Source organism: Cotesia typhae, unplaced genomic scaffold (assembly GCF_013202065.1).
Source record: "Cotesia typhae breed Kobodo isofemale line unplaced genomic scaffold, CoteBio_Ctyphae scaffold_45, whole genome shotgun sequence".
NCBI lineage: Eukaryota > Metazoa > Arthropoda > Insecta > Hymenoptera > Braconidae > Cotesia > Cotesia typhae.
The window spans coordinates 1,485,421-1,507,406 of NW_027423777.1; the positions used below are offsets into that span (position 1 = coordinate 1,485,421).

The 21,986-nt window shown below is 28.6% G+C and overlaps 2 protein-coding genes, 1 long non-coding RNA gene, 1 other non-coding gene and 1 pseudogene across 5 annotated transcripts; 4 read left to right on the forward strand and 1 right to left on the reverse strand.

The window, feature by feature from the left end:
* Window positions 1–1,889: 1,889 nt before the first annotated feature.
* On the forward strand, window positions 1,890–9,571 carry LOC141536965 (spermine oxidase-like; annotated as a pseudogene).
* Window positions 5,906–6,430, forward strand: LOC141537030 (protein anon-37Cs-like). The gene is made up of 3 exons (XM_074257868.1): window positions 5,906–5,989; window positions 6,112–6,240; window positions 6,323–6,430. The coding sequence occupies exons 1-3, from the start codon at window positions 5,906–5,908 to the stop codon at window positions 6,428–6,430; spliced, it is 321 nt and encodes a 106-aa protein (XP_074113969.1).
* On the reverse strand, window positions 6,549–19,368 carry Ptr (patched domain-containing protein). Its single transcript, XM_074257791.1, has 9 exons — window positions 19,230–19,368; window positions 14,407–14,683; window positions 14,057–14,264; window positions 12,568–12,753; window positions 12,144–12,487; window positions 11,357–11,557; window positions 11,157–11,288; window positions 9,538–9,851; window positions 6,549–8,243 (listed from the first exon to the last, which is right to left on the reverse strand). The coding sequence occupies exons 2-9, from the start codon at window positions 14,681–14,683 to the stop codon at window positions 6,858–6,860; spliced, it is 3,048 nt and encodes a 1,015-aa protein (XP_074113892.1). The 5' UTR covers window positions 19,230–19,368; the 3' UTR covers window positions 6,549–6,857.
* Window positions 12,347–21,923, forward strand: LOC141536967 (uncharacterized). 2 transcript variants are annotated; one of them, XR_012480823.1, is made up of 4 exons: window positions 12,347–12,499; window positions 14,988–15,200; window positions 19,358–19,493; window positions 21,189–21,923. It is a non-coding gene; the product is annotated as an uncharacterized LOC141536967 (long non-coding RNA). The 2 variants fall into 2 exon arrangements; XR_012480824.1 differs by having other exon boundaries at window positions 14,988–15,084; window positions 21,189–21,917.
* On the forward strand, window positions 21,500–21,572 carry Trnav-cac (transfer RNA valine (anticodon CAC)). The gene has a single exon. It is a non-coding gene; the product is annotated as a tRNA-Val (tRNA).
* Window positions 21,924–21,986: the final 63 nt, after the last annotated feature.

Consider the following 21,986-nt stretch of genomic DNA (forward strand, 5'->3'; position numbering starts at 1 on the left):
GCATTAAATATATAAATGTTGTCACCTTTACAGTTGATAATTGCTTTCTCATGACTGGGGTATGCAATAGAACACCATTGCCTTATCTAGATGCTTTCAATTTGACTCAAAGAAAATGGTATGTATAGAATTCTGAATGTAGTAAAAGTTATTACCTGTATTATCTTGTACTCAAATCACAGTCCTCAAGGACTGTAAATTGGGTCCTTATTGCAATCCATTCATTCTGGCTCTAGCCTTTTTACAGTGCGCATAAATTTTCAAAAACTTTCTTTCAAAATTCAGTGATTAACGTGACAAATTCAACATTTAAAATCGTGATGGATAAATTACTACTTTTAATGTCTTTAACTGTATTTTTGAAAGTTTTAGCACAAAAGACTAACAAATCTCCAGAAGTGTTATGGTTAAAAAACAGCAACTTCAGCAGAAGCTTGAACGAATCAGCAATCCAGTTTACAATTAAATGGCTCTACAGACAACAGAACAGATTAATTCCTGAATTTTTAAACCACTCGGAAAATATTATCGGAGATTTATACTCACGGTTTCATGACAACAAGCAGCTGGCTCTCGACACGCAGAAATCCGACGACCTAAATCGCATGTGGTTTTCAGTAGTTGAAAGAGAAAACAATTTAGTTCACAGTGAAGTTAGGTTTTACCGCGATTGCTCAAGAACTGACAAATTTTACCGTCGTTCCGTAAACCTTACTATTTACAGAATCCTCGCGAATGAATTTCATGATCAGTTGGTGTATGTTAATTCGACACTTCTTCCGGCTTTTAAGAGTGGATGGTTTTCTGTTGACATCACCGGTTGCTACAAACATTGGATGGCTTTTTCAGAAGATAATCAAGGTATACAAGTAGTGACGGAATTTGCGATGAATCGACGCAGCAGAGTTCGGCCAGAGCTCACTGGAATCGTGAATTTTGATGCCGAACCTCAGAAACACGCTTTCTTGGTCAGCTTTTTTGGTTAGAAAACCTGATTTGAAAATGAATAAATTATGTAAAAATTTAAATTAGATGTATAGAATATTAATACTTACAATTAAAATTTTTGTAACAATAAAATAATTCTTAAATTCAAAAAAATTCTTTTAATTTCATTAGCATAACAAATTAATTAATTTATAAATTTTTAGTGCTGAAATTGGAAGATTTTTTTTTAACATTAAACACTTTTCAAATTTAAAAAGTTTTAGAAAATTCAACTTTTTTGAAATCTGTGGAGCTCTGTTTTTATATAATTAATTACCAAAAAATGTTCTAAAAAATTTGTGCTCAATGTTATTTAAAATTTCTACAAATTTTTCTTTGTTAATATTTTGTTGAATTTGAGTTAACAATATTAATTTTTTAACTTCATGTTGAGTGAAATCTACCAAAAATTCATAATACTGAAGTTAGCGGTCAGCTGTTAATTTAAAATTTTTTTTTAACAAATTAATTATAATAAAAAATGCTTCTAAAAATTTTCACTTGTAATTTTTATTATTTTTCACATGTGAAATTTTTTAATTAAATTTAATTGTTGTAAAATTCCAAAAAATATTTTAATATCTGTCAACTTCAGTGTTATAAAAAGTCAACATTTTTTTTTGTCACGCTTGGGATATTTGTTTAAAAATTTTATAAAATTCTCAGATATTTGTTAGTTTCAATTTTATAATACTAAAGTTAGCTGACACCTTTAATTTTTTTTTCAACAATTAAAATAGAAGAAAAAAAAATTTTTATGAAATTGCACTTACAGTTTTTCAAGTTTTTTGCAAATTGAATTTTAAAAAAATTTTTTTGTAACATTTTTTTTAATAAAAAAAAATTCTAAAAATTTTTAGATGTCGGCTAACTTAATTTTACATAAATTTAAATAACCAGCTTTAATATCAATGTTATATAAATTTATTTATTGAATGTAGATAGCCTCGCTAAAAAAAATTACATTGATAACAAAGTAAAAAAAAAAAATCTTGCACATTATAAATAAATTGCATTATCTTATTACAACACTGATAATAAATATTTTTAAAATTAAACTATGATAAACGATATTACATTCAATGTAGTTAGCAGAATAGTTATCTTTGAAGTTTTGACTGAACATGTCACGGGTAATAATAATCGGCGCAGGCCCTTCTGGAATTGCCGCGGCTTCGCGGCTTATTCAAAATGGATTCGACGTGACGATTTTTGAGGCTGAAAACCAGATCGGTGGGAGGATTTGTTCCTTTCAAATGGGTGAGTAAAAAAATATTAATTCGTAATGTAAAGTTAAGATAATTATTGTTAATTGTGAATAAAAAATTAAAAACATACCTGCAGGTGAATACATGGCGGACCTTGGAGCAGAATGGGTCCACGGAGAAAAAGACAACGTGGCCTTTGAACTAGCATGGCCTCTGGGACTTCTAGAACGAACTTACGAGAACAAAGAGTTCAATTCATCAGGAATATTTGTTGGTTCTGGTGGAAAAATCATTTCCGAACAGGTTGCAGCCCCACTGTTGAAGCTCTTGGAGAATATCAGCGATACTGTTGGAGATGTTGTTGGGACTCTCAAGACTGGATCCGTAGGAGAATACGCAGAAATCAAGTAAGCCTGTGTTACGTTCCCAAATGTTGTGTAATTAATTTTTAAATAATTTTAATGTCCAGATTTTGACCTCATTAGGAAGTCGATAGACTCTAGGTGGGTCATGTCACTGATTTCTTCGCGAAGTACTTCTTAAAATTTAATTCATAGGTTTTTAATAATTGCTTTTAATTTACCTGCCTTCAGGTAGGTGATGGATAGAGTGCCTGAACGCTGGCTAGCGCTCTAGGCGATTTCACCAGGATGAAACAGCTAATACACAGAAAGAAAAATTTTTTTTCTAGTTTAAGTTAATCGAAAATTGAATTAAAAGATTATTAATTTTTCGATAAAAAAATTTTAAAATAATTAAAAACTATACTTAGATGAAAAATTTTTTTCACTCAAAATTATTTGTACACAGAAAGTAAAATTTCTTGACTGAAGAACAAAATTCTTGGCTCAAGAAAATTTTCGAGTGCAGGAAGGAAGACTGAAGTTGTGTTGGCCAAAGTAAAAATTTTTCATGAAATTCTATTCTTGGTGGAAGTAATTTTTTCTTAATTCAAATTATCATAAATACTTGATACAAAAAATTTTTATATTTGATCAAGATTTTTAGATACTTTAGGAAAATAGCGCTATCTATTTCAGCTAAGAAAAAAATTTTCTCACCTTGAGAAAATTTTTCTCTTGAATTTTTGATACCCATTTTATACTATTTTAACGTGCAATTTTACATATTGAATGAAAAAAAAATGATTTAATATTATATGATCTTCCCATTTGACATGTTTGATCAATAAAAATATTAATAAAAATTTACTATCGAGATATTTAATTTTTTGGAGCAAGAGAGAAATTTTCTCAAGACAAGAAAATGTACTTCTATCAAGAACTAAATTTTCTTGGATCAAGATACGTATTTCTTAAAGCAAGAAAATTAATTATGTTGGAGTAAGTGAAATTTCTTGTAAAAAAAAACTTTTTTTTTCCGCTCAAGAAAATAATTAGAAAGAAAAATATTTTCTTGGCCCAAGTGAACGTTTTTTTCTGTGTAAGCGCTCTCAACCCTGTGTGAAGGTTTTAATAAGTATCCATTTTAATTGATTAACAATTAAATAGGTTTATTAAAAAGGAATTGGCAGGCTCAGCCTCGGACCAGCAGAGATTGCTCCTCTGCTAAGTCCTCGGACTGACTACTCCAGAAGAAGTCTGGAGACAGAATGCTCTTTGAATAATAATTATAATGGATTTTTATACAGAATTTTAGCAACATTTCATCTCAAATTACCCTATGAGAACATCAACGCAGTCCAAATCTCACAACGTAGACCGTTTAGTCTACTGAGCTGCGTTGACGTTCCAGAAATCGTTTATCTCGAGGTATTTCCGTTTCGAAATACCTTGATTAATAATTAATTAATTAATTGAAATATTAATTAATTAATTTCAAATTATATTTAAAATTTGCGAGAACGTAACACTTGTAATAAAAGTTTTATTAGTTTGATAATCTTAAAGTGTTAAATAATTGAAATTTGTTTTCAGAATCAACGAATATTTTAGAAGTCACCCAGAAATTAGCACTGATAAACACAAACCTTTAATGGAGTCTCTCAATTCAGCGCAGATGATAATGGACGGCGCTAAAAACTGGCATGAAGTATCTGCTAAAGGCTCAAAGACTACGCAGACGGTGAAGGAGACCAATTAATCAACTGAAAACACCGAACTTACTCTACGATTCTGGATATTTTAATGGTTTGTAACAATTAATCATGTATTATTGAATTCTTGAAGATAAAGTTTGTTTTTTGGAGATTAACTTTGTAATTATTTCAGAAAAAATATCCGAATCCAAAAGAAGAATTGCCAGTTAGAAGTAAAACAAAATTGAACTCTAAAATTTCACGTATCGATTACTCTAAAAGCCCCATCAAGGTAACAACAATTAATGGCGAAAATTTTTTCGCGGATCAAGTTATAGTGACGCCATCCATAGCAGTTTTACAGAAAAACCACGAAACATTATTCACTCCAGCGTTAACTGGCAAGAAGCTAAATGCGATAATGGTAATTATTAATTAAAGGGTCAGAGACACGAAAAAATGAGAATTTTCATTAATTTTTTTTTGCTATTAAATCATGTTATTTTCCAAAAGTAATAATATGACATTATTACACAATGTTTTGACTTGAAGTCACGAAAATTTGAAAAAAAAAAAAAAAAAGTTATAATTCCCAAAGTTATAGCTGTTTGTGTTGACCCAGTTCCAAAAAAAAGGTCCTTGCGGTGATTATCATAAATCCTTGGAGATTCATCTAAAATTAATCGGATCAAAAACTTAGTTTTATAAATCGATAATCTTTGGCCTGATCGAAGGATTTTTTTTTTTAATTTCGATTTTTTGACCAATTTAACTGTTGATTTTTCCTGAAAATCTAGAAAAAAATTTGCTGAGGCCACCATTTTGTTAATTTAAAAAAAAAAAAATTCTTTGATCAGGCCCAAGATTATCTATTTATAAAACTAATTTTTTTATCCGATTGATTTTAGATGAATCTCCAAGGGCTTATGATACACAGAAAAAAAAAACTACTTGAATTAAGTAAATAATTTTGAAGAATTTCATCTTCTTGGTTTGAGTTGAAAAATTCTTAAACTAAGAAATTTACTTAGTTTGAGTAAATTGTACTTGATTCAAGAATTTTTCGTCTTGATTCAAGACAATGAGCTTCTTCACAATTATTTTCTTGGTTCAAGAATTTTACTCTTGATTCAAGTTTTTTTTTAAGTGTAATCACCGCAAAGACCTTTTTTTAGAACTGGGTCAACACAAACAGCTATAACTTTGGGAATTATAAATTTTTTTTTTTTTTTTTTTTTCAAATTTTCGTGACTTCAAGTCAAAACATTGTGTAATAATGTCATATTATTACTTTTGGAAAATAACATGATTTAATAGCAAAAAAAAATTAATGAAAATTCTCATTTTTTCGTATCCCTGACTACCCCCAACCCCGTAATAAAATAAATAATGTAATCAAGCTTAACTAATTATAAAATTGTCTCAGAATCTTGCTTTGGGCCGCATAGCGAAGATACTTGTCTATTATGAAAATCCATGGTGGATAGGAGAGCCATTTTAGTTTAGACATTTGTACTGGACATCAGAAGACAAAAAAGAAATTGAAAATGACGTAAGAATTTCACTTTCTAGTTTCCATTTCTGTCTTAAATGATTTATCAATCATTTTTAGCCACAAAGAAGATGGATGTTAGGACTTACCTCATCAATGCGCATAGAACACAGACCAAAGATGATGGTTTTCTGGGTTACTGGATGTTATGTACATGAAATGGAGTCTATTGATGAAAAACTCTTTCAAGAACAAGTTAAGCAAGTGATCAATAAATTTTTCGGAAAGACTCACAAACTTTCGGAGCCGAATATCATCAAAAGGTTACTTGAGTGATTCATTTATTTATTGATTTATTGGTTTATTAAATATAATTCAATTTTTAGGCTGTCAGGAGTCTCTGGAACACCAATGAAAACTTTCTGGGAACTCAGAGCTTCCGACCCGTAAAAGCTGACTTTGTTGATGCTCACATTGAAGACTTAGCGGCACCCATTGAAGTAAATAATAAACCTGTAAGTTAATTTTTTAGTGTTTCAATTTAATCTTCACAAAATACAACTCTTAATTATATTCATCGGTTAATTTATTTTCTAGACTATATTATTTGCTGGCGAAGCGACATCTCTTCATTACTCAACAGTTAATGGCGCTATTGAGTCAGGGTGGCGTGAAGCCGATCGTTTAATCAATTATTACAAGTAAAATTCTTCTAAATAATTCTATAAATAATCTCAGTAAATAAAATTAAAATTTATATTTATTAGAAAAATTATAAATCAAACATACATAACAATAAACTATATTTATATATATATATATATATATATATATATATATATATATATATATATATATATATATATATATATATATATATATATATATATATATTGATTAATTTCAATAATAAAATGGCAATACACTTGATACACTCACAGAATTTAACTATTGTCATGTTACCACTAAGAAGAACAGTTCCATACAAAAATATCCAAGTAATAAAAAATTTATTTACCTACTGTACGTATATTTAAATCCCAAAACATACGCGTAACTTCAAAACAATATACACATAGAATTTTTAAAAATTAACTACACTAAACAGTAGCATCTAAACAGTCTTCAAAAATTATCTCAACTCCTTCACATGCCTAGAGCCGCTGCAAATATTGTGGTAAGACTGACTGCGTCCACCCCTTTCGCTTACAACCGGGACCCTTTGAGGAGCGTAGTACAGATGAGGAACAGTCCTGATGTCTTTTCTGTTGTCCAGTGAGTGTCTGAGCTCGCAGCCAGGGTAATCTGGCCTGGGTGCGGTAGCTTGGAACTGGGAGCCGTACAACATCCCCAATGATCTCTTCCATCCCATGGTATTAGTATCTTCAATAACAACTCTGCTGGGAGCTTTATCTTTGTCTTTCCTGGACGATCCGCTTTCGGTCGAGGTGCTGTCTTCGCTGGTTCCCAGACCTGGATCCCGTTCTTCGACCTGTATCCGATCAGGAGTCTTGGTCTGATGGTACATGAGACTCGGGTGAGGAATCACGAAAGGAGGAGGGATTTTTCCAACTTCTTCCTTTTTCTTTTCGGGTACTTGTGGTGAGCACGAACCAGGTCCAAAAATAGACAGCAAAACCGGCAACAGGAATATTCCGTGTAGAGCTCCGAAGAATATCACCAAGAAGACCATCTTGAAGAACACCAGGAAGATGTAAGTTCCTGCGAGAAGCAAAGCTACCAGCCCGAGGATCGTCGACAGCGCACCCTGGACTATCGGAAGTCCTAAGCTGTACAGACAATCCCTGACCCGGTCATCCGGGTGCGTTTTCTTGGAGCTCATGTACGCGTAGCAAATATGAGCCGTGAAATCCACACTGAATCCTATACACATGATCAGGTTGACCATGGAGATGCTGTCCAGGTGGACATCCCACAGCGCCATATAACCGGCAACTCCCAGTTCTATGGAGACGATGCAAAAAGCGATCCACAAGCAGCACAGCACGTTCGGAATGAAGATAAAGGAGATCAGCATCATGATCAACGCGCCGTAGATCATGCACTGGACACTAGTCGGCTTCACCAGCTCAAATTGGTCGAAAAAGACGAAGTACGGGTGGAAGACACTCGCGTTCAACGGAGAATCCGCACATATCTGCCTCAGAGTCTTCAACATGTCTTTTTCTTGATTAGTTCCGCTTACATTAACAGCTTGGATCAGGAATCTGCTGGCCAGAATTCGCTCCCCAGTTTCGTCGAATCTCACGTCCAAGGCGTCAGTGCTCCCCGGAGTCAGCCAGTTTTTTTTCAAAGATTTTATAAAGTTCTCCTCGCTGTCCAGAGTGGTATTCAAGTAGTCTTTGTTGTCTTCAACGTACGCAAGGAAACTTCTTAGCCAGCTTTCAGAGTAAAGAGGGTTGCTTATGTACGGCGTTCCTTCTAAATCACTCATCAGGCTTTCCATTTGTGCTTGGACCACTGGGTCACTGTAGTTGTAGTTTCCAGAAACTATCACCTAAAAATGTAGATTTTTATTGATTATTGTCATAATTATAATTACTACACTGATAGAAAATTTATGTTGACTCAAGAGATATTTTCTTGATCTAAGAATTTATTTTGGAAGACAAATGATTATTTTGCTTTAAGAATTTCTTGTCTTGACTTAGATTTTCTTGGCTTAAGAGCTATATTATCTTCAATCGATACATTTAGTTTTTCAACCAAAATAACATTATCGTTTAAAAAACTTAAAATAATTCATCAAAGTATATTTCAAAAACTAAATAGTCTTTAATTGTTATACCGAAAAAAAATTATTTCTTGGAAATAAGAAAATTAATGACTCAAAAAAAAGCCATTCTTAACACAAGTCGGTAACATCTTGAATCAATGTTATCGCCTATCTTGAACCAAGAGACAAAGATTCTTGAAAGAAATATATCTATATCTAGTTTCAAGAGTTCAAATTTTAAAGAAAAAAGTTTCTTGAATCAAGATTGTTTTTCTATCAGTGTACACAGAAAAAAAGGTTCACTTGAGTCAAGAAAATATTTTTCTTCTTAATTATTTTCTTGAGCGGAAAAAAAGTTTTTTTTGACAAGAAATTTCACTTATTCCAACATAATTAATTTTCTTGCTTTAAGAAATACGTATCTTGATCCAAGAAAATTTATTTAAGTCAAGAAAATCTTCTTGTTTTGAGAAAATTCAGCCTCTTGCTCCAAAAAATTTAGTTCTTGATAGTACATTTTCTTGTCTTGAGAAAATTTCTCTCTTGCTCCAAAAAATTAAACATAAAGATAAAAGTAAATTTTCATTAATATTTTTATTGATCAAACATGTCAAATGGGAAGATCAAATAATATTAAATCATTTTTTTTCATTCAATATGTAAATTTGCACGTTAAAATAGTATAAAATGGGTATCAAAAATTCAAGAGAAAAATTTTCTCAAGGTGAGAAAATTTTTTTCTTAGCTGAAGTAAATAGCGCTACTTCTGTAAAGTATCTAAAAATTTTGATTAAATATAAAAATTTATTGTATCAAGTATTTATGATAATTTGAATTAAGAAAAAATTACTTCGACCAAGAATAGAATTTCAAGAAAAATTTTTACTTCGGCCTTCCTTCAGGCACCCGAAAATTTTCTTGAGCCAAGAATTTTGTTCTCCAGTCAAGAAATTTTTTTTTCTGTGTAATTTCAGGAGAAAGTTAATGCAAATATTCAAAGTATGGTGACGAAATATTTAAATCGGCTGTTAATATTGACAAAGAGAGAAACTAGGTGTTTATAGGAATCACTCACCTGAATGCGGTAGGGAAATTCGCGGAAATACAAGTCTTCACGGTCGTAGAAGACTATGGAGTACGAGTCTTCTTTGGAGAGTTTGCGTCTCTCTAAGCCTTCTTGGAGAGTAGTTAGTCCGTAGAGGGCTCCGATGAGATAGGCTGCAAACAAGAGTATCACTAGTGCCTTTACTGACGGACAATTCAAGAAAGCTGCTAAATAATCTCGAAACCAGGTCATGCATCCATGCTCAGGATTATCTACTGGATTATTCGGGTCTGCTGGATCCACTCCTCCGGTACAAAACACTCGGTAAAACCAGGATCTATGGGCTAAAAATATATTTAGGATTTAATTACATTTCTTCTTTAAAATAATTTTTAAAAATCTTATCTCATTATTATTTTTTTTTTTATCTCTTCGTGAAATTACCCAGAAGTTAATAATAATTTCACTTGGAAGTAAGTTTTAAAATTTCATAACTAATTATTTATTCCAAGTCACAACGCAGAAAGAAAGTAGTTGAAATTGAGAGCAAGCATACAAAAAAATTTCAAAGCTACCCGACCCATGTTATTAAAAATAAAAAGTATTGTATTATATCATGGGACATTACGGAACTATTATAAAACCTCGTTACATATTTGTTCCAGTGGTTAAGTATAAGAACAAATATACCGAAGAAATAAAACTCGAGTTACTAAATTGGCCATTTAGTTACAGTTATAGTTACAGTTATGTTCGGCAATCAACAATCAAAAATGAAACATTAAAATTTCTTAACAAATTAAAACCAGCCCATAATGTTGTCATTTGTCATAAGTCATATATTGGGTCTTGTATAACTTTCAAAGACGTAAGTTGGAAGACCAATAAGGTCAGCGCAATAATCTGGAGAAAGTAATCCGACGAGGCATTTTATTTATATATTTATTCTTCTTACGCAATTACGAATGTGATCTAACGAATTAGTGACACCAGTCGATAGGAAATTGTTGCAACTGTTTTACTTATTTATTTATTTGCTGCTTACTCTCTGGTATTTATTATTTTTAGTTAATTTCTAGTGTCTCTATCAAGAGACACATTAATGCCTTGATATAAATTGAATTAATAACGAAATTTATTTATTCTTGATTTTAATTTCCGCAAATCTGTCTTCGTTAATAGAAAGTATAATTTATTCTAGATGACACTTATTTTAATAATATGTGAGTATCTATTGTGTAATTTATTTTAGACAAATATTATTATTATTTATACACTTTTACTGATCAGAATTTATGATAAAATTTTGTTTTAATTAGAGAATTTAGTCTCAATTCAAACGACTAATGATTTTATTCTATATCAACTTCGACTCCTGGCTTGATCTTGATTCCTTAAAATTTTTTTCAAAATGATTTATTCTTCCAATAAATAAAAATTTTCTTAAAAATTAAAAAAACTCATAACTTTCTTTCTGAGTATTGAAGTATAATATAATATCATAGTTCTGAAAAATATTATAACTTTCTTTCTCAGTATTGACATTTAACATAAAATAACAAGATTAATTGTTTGAATATGGATTAAATTCTCAAATAAAAAAAAATTTCATCATAATAATCATTATTATTATTTATTAGCTGGCTTACTTGACTTAGAAAGAGGCATCACTTGACAGCAAACAACACTGTGTCTGTTTTTTTGCTCGCAATATCCACTTATGGCAACACATCCACTAAAGAAAGTCAAGTGAAACAAAAATGTAAAAACTACAGCGAATCCTGTAATTATAAATTTATTATTAATAAGTTAACAAATAAAATTTCTGAGATGAAAATTAAAAATTTACCAGAATAAATGCAGAAAATTCTGACGGAAGGAAACGGCGAAACAATTCCAATGAAGAAAGAAATCATGTCAGTTACTGAAGTTATAGTTATCGAAACAGCAGCTTCGCTTAAAGTCGCAGCCATCCTCTGGGGAACTGGGTCCATAATATTGGTCCTTCTCCAAGCAGCTAGCATCACAAAAGTGTCATCTATTCCGATTCCTGTTAATAAAAATAATGTAAGTATTAAAATTTAAGTTTTCGTGACAAATCACGCTCCTTAAATATATTTAAATATAAGTAATGTAATGATGAATATTAAGACTTCCTTATTAGAAAAGCGGAAATCCCTATTTTTGTATTTTATTTTATTTCTCATAATAAATGTATCTATTATATATGTTAGCAGCGGAACGTTGCGGGTCATTGACATTGATTGCCAACAAACAAGTTACGGTAAGTCAAGTGTGATGAAAATTGCAGCATTTCATACGTTAATATCATACCCCACTTATTCATTTAGAAATAAAAAATTAATCAATCAATCTATCTGTTCAATTACCCGGTAGAAAAACGTCACAATTATCCAATTGCAAATAAAATTTTTAATAAAAAAAAAAAAAAAAATATATTTACACAGAATTAATTAGATTCATCCTTGAAAAAAATTAATTATTTAATTTTAGTCATACATAACACAATATTATTATTCTAAACCCATCAACAAAAACGTCACGTAAAATTATCATAAAATATTCTAGATTAATATTATCGCACAATTAAAATAGCTTTATTTAAATTATTTTACCGATCATCAGGAACGGAGCTGCGAGGTTTATTCCAATAAAATCAATCCCGAGGTACATGCAGAATCCAAAAGCTGAGACGGTGGCCATGCCCGCGGAGATGTTCCCCAGGAGGCCGAGCCAGGGCTTGCTTCTTACCCAGTCGGTCATCATGCAGGTGACCACCGAGAAAATTCCCATCAGTGCGAAGCTGCTAGAGAAATACGGCACCACGGTTTTGGTGTTCGCTTCAAGTTCGAGTTCGAGGGTTCGCGAGGCGAAACGCGCTGTACTTATCTTTTTGAAGAGTCCAGAATCTTCAACTTCGCCCACGGTGTTTAGGAATGCTTCTTCCCACGCTGCGCCTCTGAAATCGTTGGTAATTGATAATTAATACGTTTTAATGCTTAGAATTTATTTAATTTCTTGATATATTATTTAAGTTACATAGCGTCCTGCCGTTGGCTGTCAACAGCGAGAAAATATCCTATTTGTAACGCTGGTACACTTTCGATAGTCAGACTTTCCGTAATTACACTGCCTCCAAAGTATACTGGGAAGATATGGGCGTCGAATGTCACCGGATTTATCATTACTGGAAATGTTAAATTTATTTGATGCGATTCGACTTGGCTGTGATAAGAAAAAAATTATTAGTTATTTAATAAATATAATTTTTTTGACACCTTGAATGTTAAATTCAATTTCATTTTGAAGCTAACTTAATAATTTAATAATTACGTTTAAATTTAAAAGATTAAAAATCATTTTAAATTTAAATGATTAAAGAAAAATATTCTTGATTAAAGAAAAAAATTATTTGAAGAGAATTGACTGTCCTGATTCAAGAATTTGCTTGAAACTTGTGTTTTCAGGGAAGAAAAGCTCTACATCCAAACATTGTCAAAAACCAATGATAATTTCATTTTTTTTTTAAGAATTTTATATTCGTGATTCAGCAAAGTTTCTTCATTTAAAATAGCAAGAAAAAAATTTTTTTTATTTGAACCTATTCTAAACCGCATTTGAAACTTATTCTTAATAATATAGAATTGTGAGATACCTATTAGAGATACACAGAAAAAAAAATTTACTTGAATCAAGTAAGAATTTCAACTTCTTGATTTGAGTAGAAAAATTCTTAAACTAAGAAATTTTTCTTGATTCAAGTAAATTTTACTTGATTCAAGAATTTTTCATCTTGATCCAAGACAATAAAACTCTTCAAAATTATTTTCTTGGTTCAAGATTTTTTTCTTGATTCAAATTAATTTTTTTTTAATTTCCTACAAAAAAAGTCTCTCATCATTTTTTTATCTTCAATATTTCATTCATAATTTCGATTTCAATTCCTCACCATGAATTCTGATGTAAATATTATGTATGCGGGGGATGACAAAAAATTTACTTATAAAAATTAAAATCTAAATTGTGAATGAACTGTTAGAAATATAAAATTTTTGTTAAAAAATATTAAATTTCTTAAAAAAAAAATATTTCTTATAAATATTTATTTAAAATATAATTAGATAAATTTTTCATATCTTTTATATTTTAATTTCAAATTTTTATATCAAAATTGTTGATTGAAGAACTTTTTCTATTTATCTTCTTTGTTTCATTTTTCTGATTTGCGCGCGAAATTAATTTGACTTTTAAATTATCTTGACTTAATTTGAACTTGATATCTCTAAGCAAAAGTGAAATTTTGAAGATAATATTTTTCTTAAATCAAACATTTGGTTTTTCCGGGTTCAAATGATTAATAGAAATTTTTTTAATGCTTCAGGGAGAAAACATTGAAATGTAAAAACACTTAAATAATTTCGAAACTTAAAACTTAATTATTCTTCCTGTTAAAAAAAAAATCTACGGCATAAAAAAATAAAAACAATTCTAGGTGTCAATCAAAAAAAAAAAAAAAAAAAATACTTACTCGATAATTTTAATTAAATTAAGAATATCATTATTAAAACAATCATCCTGCCATCTGGCACAAAGGTGCTCGTAAGTATAACTCTCGCCTTCGTAATAAGCAGTAACATTTTTAATCATACCATCGAGAAGTATTAATTCTTCCCAAACATCTTTCTTTAGTAGGTTGTTTCCGTCTTTGGGAATAACTATCACGTGGCCAAACCTGCCTAAAAACAAACCAATTATCATCATCGTCATCCCATCAATACATTATAATTATATTATAATGCAAATGATTGAGTGCCTAATGACTAATTGTAAGACCTTGAAGATTAAGTCAATAAAAACAAAAGTAAATTAAATATATACCTGGCCGAGTTATTCTACTGACACTAAACCGGTGGCTGTAGTTAACTTTAAAGTGTTCTTCGACGATACTTCTCTCATGCTTGCCAGGGCCGTTGATCGGCGAAAATAAGTATTCGGGATCGATTTCATAATGGATTCGCTGATACCCAGTCAAACAAATACATCCGAGGAGAATCGGTATGACTACAAAGTACCCGGGTTTTTCGCCAACGCAAAGTCCGATTTTGTAGAACGCTTGATTGAGAAAGTCGTCGACGATCGTTAGTCTGCAACGCATCTGTAAATTTAAATATTTTAGTATTTGTCATATTAATCATATTAGTATTTTGAAACCCGAAAAATCTTTTATATATCTGAAATTTAAATAAAGGAAAAACGGAACCGGTTGGAGAAAGTTATATAACTGATTCTACAAACTCAGTTTATATTCAACGGAGCAGGTAGAAAAAATATTCGTTTTAATGAAAAAGAAAGGTCAGGTTTCAAATATATTGTATCTTGGGCATGTAGTAATATTAATAAAAGAGATATTTTATCTGTTTTCATTCACGACTAAATCTTATTTTTTTTTTTTTTTATAGATTTTGCAGCCAACATATAATCTAGTCTACAATGGGACCTTTCAACTATAAGTCTGAGTTTGAGCAGGTGGACCACAACTATGTGATAAATGGCTATGTTAGTTTTGATCTTAATCTGATAAATTTTTATGAAACGAAATAGCAGATCTTTACAAATAAATTAGGTATTGAAGAAAGCAAAAAAAAATGTAGCATGGAAATGAAGACATTTTTGTAAGTAATAAATTGTTAAGAAGAACATTTTCCAAAAAACAATGAAAAAAAAGGCCATTCGGGAGCCGAAATGGAATTAGATTTCATAACTTATTACTAAATGCCTAGCAATTCAAGAAATATATATATTGTGTAAGGGTGTACAAAAATTTTTGGAAATTCCGACAGAGTACCAACGACATAGTTCGATTTCTATGAAATCTACTAAAAATTTCATTAATGAGAATTAACTTTTAATTTACTGTGATTTCTGATACAATTGATTAAGAAAGATAATAAAGCATGTGAATTGAAGCTTATTTAATAAGTTTTCAGATGCAATTTTCGAAAAAAACGAAGTTATCGCATTCCAAAGTTATTGCAAGAAAAACCAAAAAAAATGAATTTTTTCGCGATTTTTGCAATTTTTAATCTGCTCTTATTCGTGATCTACTTGATTAAGGAAAATAAATTAGCATGGAAATTGAAGGTTATTAAATAAACTTCAAGATGCAATTTACAAAAATATGAAAAGTTATTGCATTCAAAAGTTATTGCAAGGAAAACCAAAAAAAGTTGAATTTTTCAAAATTTTTTGAAATTTTGAATCAGTTCGTATTTCTAAAATAACCGAAAATAATTATCCGTAGAATATGGACGCTAAGTTTAATGAAGATCCGTTAAAAATTGAGAGAGTTAGAGTAGAGACAAGGCCGGTTGACGAGCTGAGTAAGAATATACAAAAATTTTTTGAAAATTCTGACATGAGGACCAATGGAATAGTTAGATTTCTATGAAATCTACTAAAAACTATGAATGAAATTTTATTTTAATTTAACACAAATTTATTTTTTTAATAAAAATGAAAGATTGTCACGTATCTGATAATTTTCAAGATTAAAGTTCAATAAAAGAACTATTCAACTATAAAAAAATTTCTAAATTATTTTGTAGATAAAATCTCAGTTTTACGTAAAATAAGTTTATATGTGTACGAGTGAAAATTTATTTATTTATAAATAAACAATAAAAATAATGACGTGTTAACATCTGGACAGTGATTAATAACTGTTTATTATTGGTGACAAAAGTCAATGGATATTTTAAAAACATCAGATAATATTACTCTGTAAATATAATAAAAGATAATGAGCACATGCTAATGCATAGAAGTATATAGAGATGAACATACGAATTAATATATATATATATAATGCTCATGTGCACTTATTGGCACGCATGACAATTTTGCGGTGAATGTAGAAAAATAAGTCTCTGGACTCTAATAACTATTGCTATTACGGTTCAACTGTCTATGAAGTATTACATATGTACTTTTTTTTAACACTTTTATATTTATATTTTACAGATTTACATTTATATAAAGATAAACTGTAAGTAATGAGAAGTTTGCTGCATGATAGAGAAATCTGGGCAGCCTTGTCATGATTTAGCAAGCACCCGAAGCTTGTACTCTTTTCCTCTGACCGATATGCTACAAAAAACTACAACGAATCATTAAATTTCACAATCTTATGCAAATATTAGATTAAAAAAATTTATATTAATTAATTCGTTGACACAAAATTCATTTTTTTGTCTCTTGAACTAGTTCAGCCGCTATTGATTGGTTCTTATTAAAAATAAAATTTTAGATCTTAAGATCCCGCGTATGAAGATAAAGATAATTGACTTTTTGTGTGAATTTACGGAAGTCTTTACTTTTTGAAAGTAAAAGTTGTTGGTTTATTGTGTAAGCATTTATGATTTTAAGATTGAGTGTACTAAAAAATTATGTTTCATTTATTTCTTCGGTCTTTCCCGAAGAAAGTCCGTGGTTGGAAGAAAAATTTTTGTTTATGATTTTTAATTATTTATTAAGTGATTTTCTTGAATTTTTATAAAATTTTTCAATTAAAGTTATTTGACTATTTTTAGGATTATTGTAAAGATAATTATAAAAAAATTAACATAAAACAATGATGAGTGCAATTCTTAAAAATTATTTTTTTTGTAGTAATTTATTAAAAAAAAAAAAATAAATAAATTAGATGATTGCTTAGTTTTTTGGCCAGTAATACTTTAATTCATAAAAATAATATTATTAATTTTTTTTCTAGTCTAAGTTAATCGAAAATAGAATTAAAAGATTGTTAATTTTTCGATAAAATAATTAAAAACTTTATTTAGTTGAAAAATTTTCTTCTCTTACAATTACTTATATTTACGCGTAGAATATGGAGAAAATACTAGAAATTGCTAGACTTTTATAGGCCCGTTTTATTAAAATTATATTATTTTAGAAATTAAATTATATGTACATCCGGCGAATCTGATTATTCTGATGAAAAATCTGGAGATTCACGTTAATAATTTTCTAAAATTTTAATTTTCTAAATTTTAAAAATTTTAACAATTTTATAAAATTTTTGTTAACATTAAAAACTTTAAAGCTAATTGAAAAATATATACCTATAAATTTTCATTGTTGTTATTGTGAATTCGACATTAGTATATGGAATTAAATAGAATAATTTGGAAAAAAAAAAAACGGTTTAAAATATCTATTTTTTTATTTTTTATGCCAAAAAATCCTAATTGCTGTAAAAATAATAATTGAGGAGCTGATTTTTAAAAGGCTACTTTTTCATATTTAAAAAAAAAAAAAAACAGTTTTTTAATTTTTAAATATTAAGTACTTCGAGAATTATAAAGATTTTTCAATAAAAATCGAATTGTAGCTTCATAACCGATAGCACTTTATAGCTAAATTAAAAAAGTTCAGTAAAAATATTTATAATTGAAGATAATCATTTTTTTGTCTCGATTAATCAAAAATGAAAAGATACCCTTTTGAAACTCAACTCCTCAATTACTGTAGTGTCGGAAATATATTTTGTATGTAGTGTGCGTTCACACTATCAGAATTGTATTTTAAGTCCTCAAGATGTTCTCAAGAATTTTACCGTAGTTAAGATATGTTTTGTAAAATTACATTTACAGTTTTGTACGTTTACTTATTTTCTAAGTTTTGTAGAATTTGTGATCCTTCAACATGTTGTTTTATGGTCCCCATGGTGATAAAAGGAAAAGTGGTCGAAGGACCCGAAGATAGAAGTAGCTAGGATTTTGATCTGGCAATAAGAGTTAGTTCTTACTTTGACACCAAAGGCGACAGACGTTGAAAGATATTAAATACGATTATTTATATTTTTTTTTCTTTATTAAATAAACTTCTAATTTTAACGAATATTGCCCAACCATTCTCTATAAATCCTACACGACATTATCAAAAATCAAACAATTTATTGTAGAAAATTTTCTTCTTAATTTCTAAAAATGAAATTTTCTATAAAATAAAAAAATGATTAAATTAAATTTTCAACGGATTGTAAACTAAGTAAATTTAAATATTTCATTATACAATAAAAATCCTTTAAAACTTAGCTGTGAAAATTGCATAATTTTACAGGCAATAAATAAATAAACCAATAAAATAATCTCGCTCAATTCTTGAGGGGAAGAAAAAACCGTCGAGCCATGTCGCATATGATAGAACACAAGTGATTCGAATCAAAAGCAATCTTCCTGCTTGAGACCGGAAGAAAATAATAACATCAATAATTAATGATATATCTCTTGAAAATATCAAGCTTAGATTAATAAAAATAAGTAAAGTAGAACAAAAGGATTATAAAAAACAATCACGTTAACAAACTTTCAATGGATTTAAATGACCCTCAGGATAAACACGAAATTGTTCATGATCATGATTTGATGTACATACAACCACACATAAACATATAAAGGATTATTCAAGTGGAGTATGCGTGAGGAATTAAAATTGATGTCGCAACGATAAAAATATATAAGTACATATATGTAATATCGATTGTTAAGCAATGCAATCTTATTTCAATAATTAATTTTCCTTTTCTTCGTTTTAATCAAGTCTTATGCTCCGAAACTAATTTAGTCTAAAAATCAATCGAAAAAATTTTTTTAAATATTTTAAATTAATAATGAAGAAATAATTGAGAATAAATTTACCTTTAAGTCGTAATTAATCGGTAAAATTTATTTCGTATTTAAATCACTCAAAACTTTAAACTTGAGCACATTTTTCACTTTTATTTAAAGAAGAAATATTAATAAGTTTTTTTATTTTTATTTTTCAGGAGAAGAAAATACCGGCAATATCTTCTGCGCAAAGAATAACCGATACGGTCGAATTGAAGAGCGAAACGATACTGCGCCTGGTTTAAACGACCGGCAGCGACTGACCCTACTGAAACATAATAACTTTCGAATACGGTGGGTCTAATATAATTTTTATTATCATTATCATTGTTATTTTTATATCTATTTGATTGGACCTATTAACAAAAAAAATTTTTTTTTGCTGGGACGAAGAAGAAGAAAACAGTTTTTTATTTTTATATTTTATCGATTATAATTTAAAATTTACTATTTATTATTTATAGTATAGGAAAATAAAAGTATAAGGAGTAAAGGTCGGTTAGAAGGACGTGGATCCTTGAAAAAAGTAGTTCGTTGTATTTAAGTCCTTACGCAATTGATGGATTTATATGTGATTTGAAAACAAAGTTTTGATTTTCTTAAATGCTGGAATTTCTTTAATATTTATTTATAGTTTGATTATGAAGGTCCCTAAGAGAAGATAATTGATAAAATTATATTTATAGGTAATAAACTTCAAATTCAAAGTAACTTTGACGTTTTTAATAGCAATTAACTTGCTTAAAATAATTTATTTTGTTTTCAATTCTATGATTAAAAACAAAATAAATTATTTTGTAATTTATTTAGTTTTAAGAATAGAAGAAAATTGATAAAATTACATTTATAGGTACTAAACTTCAAATTCAAAGTAACTTTGACGTTTCTAATAGTAATGAACTTGCTTAAAATAATTTATTTTGTTTTTACACGCTTTTTATTAGCTTTACTTGTATGTTTGTATGTTTGTTTGTAACCGACTTCTTTTGGCGCGATTTTGAACCATTTTAAACGGCCAGATTTCGTTCAAACTTTGTAGATTTATCGAAGACCGATGACAATACACTAATTTGATAAAATTATTCCATTTTTCAATTTTCAAAATAAGATTTTTGTTAATTTATATAATTTTCATCTATAGTCGATAAGGCAAAAGTTTTAATTTTCAACCATTATTTTTAGTCGATTTATCTAATATTAACAAATTTTCGAACACCAAAAAGAATTTTTAATTCAACAAAGCATATAATAGTTTAAAAAAAAACTAAAAAAAAAAAGTTTTTATAAATAAACAAAACTAAAAAATAAAAAATAAATAATAGTTTAAAAAAACTAAAAAACACGCTTTTTATAGAAAACCGAACTAAAAAAATAGAAAATAAGTTTTAATAAATTTAAATTAAGAATAGTGTTAAAAATTTCAATAAATGTAATTAATAACAGTGTAAATGAAAAAAAAATGTATTTTATTTTAAAAAAAGCGTGGGGTGCATGGGTCAATTGATATAAATATTCTACCGACAAACATAAGTAGAGTGATAATCATTTTTAGAATATCTTAAAAATTACCCCACGCTTTTTTTTAAATAAAATAAAATTTTTTTTCTATTTACACTATTATTAATTTAAATTTATTAAAACTTATTTTCTATTTTTTTAGTTAGGTTTTCTATAAAAAGCGTGTTTTTTGGTTTTTTAAAACTATTATTTATTAATCATAGAATTAAAAACAAAATAAATTATTTTGTAATTTATTTAGTTTTAAGAATAGAAGATAATTTATAAAATTAGATTTATAGGTAATAAACTTCAAATTCAAAGTAATTTTGACGTTTTTAATAGCAATTAACTTGCTCAAAATAATTTATTTTGTTTTTAATCATAGAATTATTTATTATTGACTTTTCGACTCTAAATTTAAAACTAATTAAAATTTTTACTTCCTAGTATGAATAATATAAATATATTTATTTTTTGTTTTTATTTTAGGAGAGAATAATTGAAGTATAAAAAAAAGTGAATTATGAGAGCAAGAAGCGGATGCTGAGATTATTTGTAGCGCTTAATATATCATGAAATAAAGCGTGGTACTCATCCCGTAAATACCATTTAAGTTGATGACTCGGAATATTCATTTATCACGCTCTGCGTTTACTAGTTGGTGACTTAGAATTTTATTCAATAATTACAAAGCTTAAAAATTGTGTTTAAAGTAATTATTTATTAGTAACATTATCTTAATTGCAATAAAATTGTATTTAATTTAATATACTATCAAATTCCATCTTCAATCAAGCTACGTTTCCGTAGTGTAGTGGTTATCACGTGTGCTTCACACGCACAAGGTCCCCGGTTCGATCCCGGGCGGAAACAGATTTTTATCTTTCGATGTAATTTTTTATTTTTCAAAATTATAAAAAAATTTTTTAAATTCCTAAATAAATTTATTGGTGAAACTTAAATCTGTAAAACAATATTAAACCGGAAAATCTGGCATAATCTTTTACTTAACTTTAAATATTTAAATAATAACACGTTAGAATTGCTAATTATATAATTAAGATAAACAAATTCTCACGGATAATTATTAAATAATTTATCAAAACGCTTAAAATCAATCACAAGAATTATTTAAATTTGAATACTTTCTCTGAATTAACTCAATGAAAGTTCTATGAAAAAAACCCACCGATAATTACACACTTGATCAATATCTATTACCATAATCTACATTTTATTACTGTTTCAAAATAAATTCTAAAAATTTAGTATAACAATTATTTTAAA

Coding starts and splice junctions, on each gene's coding strand:
- LOC141537030 (XM_074257868.1), top strand. CDS start 5,906: ATGATGGTTTTCTGGGTTACTGGATGTTATGTACATGAAATGGAGTCT. Junction 5,990..6,111: donor TTCAAGAACAAGTTAAGCAA/GTGATCAATAAA, acceptor TTCAATTTTTAG/GCTGTCAGGAGTCTCTGGAA. Junction 6,241..6,322: donor TTGAAGTAAATAATAAACCT/GTAAGTTAATTT, acceptor TTTATTTTCTAG/ACTATATTATTTGCTGGCGA.
- Ptr (XM_074257791.1), bottom strand. CDS start 14,683: ATGCGTTGCAGACTAACGATCGTCGACGACTTTCTCAATCAAGCGTTC. Junction 12,754..14,056: donor AATTTAATTAAAATTATCGA/GTAAGTATTTTT, acceptor TTCTTATCACAG/CCAAGTCGAATCGCATCAAA. Junction 11,558..12,143: donor AGCTCCGTTCCTGATGATCG/GTAAAATAATTT, acceptor TTTTATTAACAG/GAATCGGAATAGATGACACT.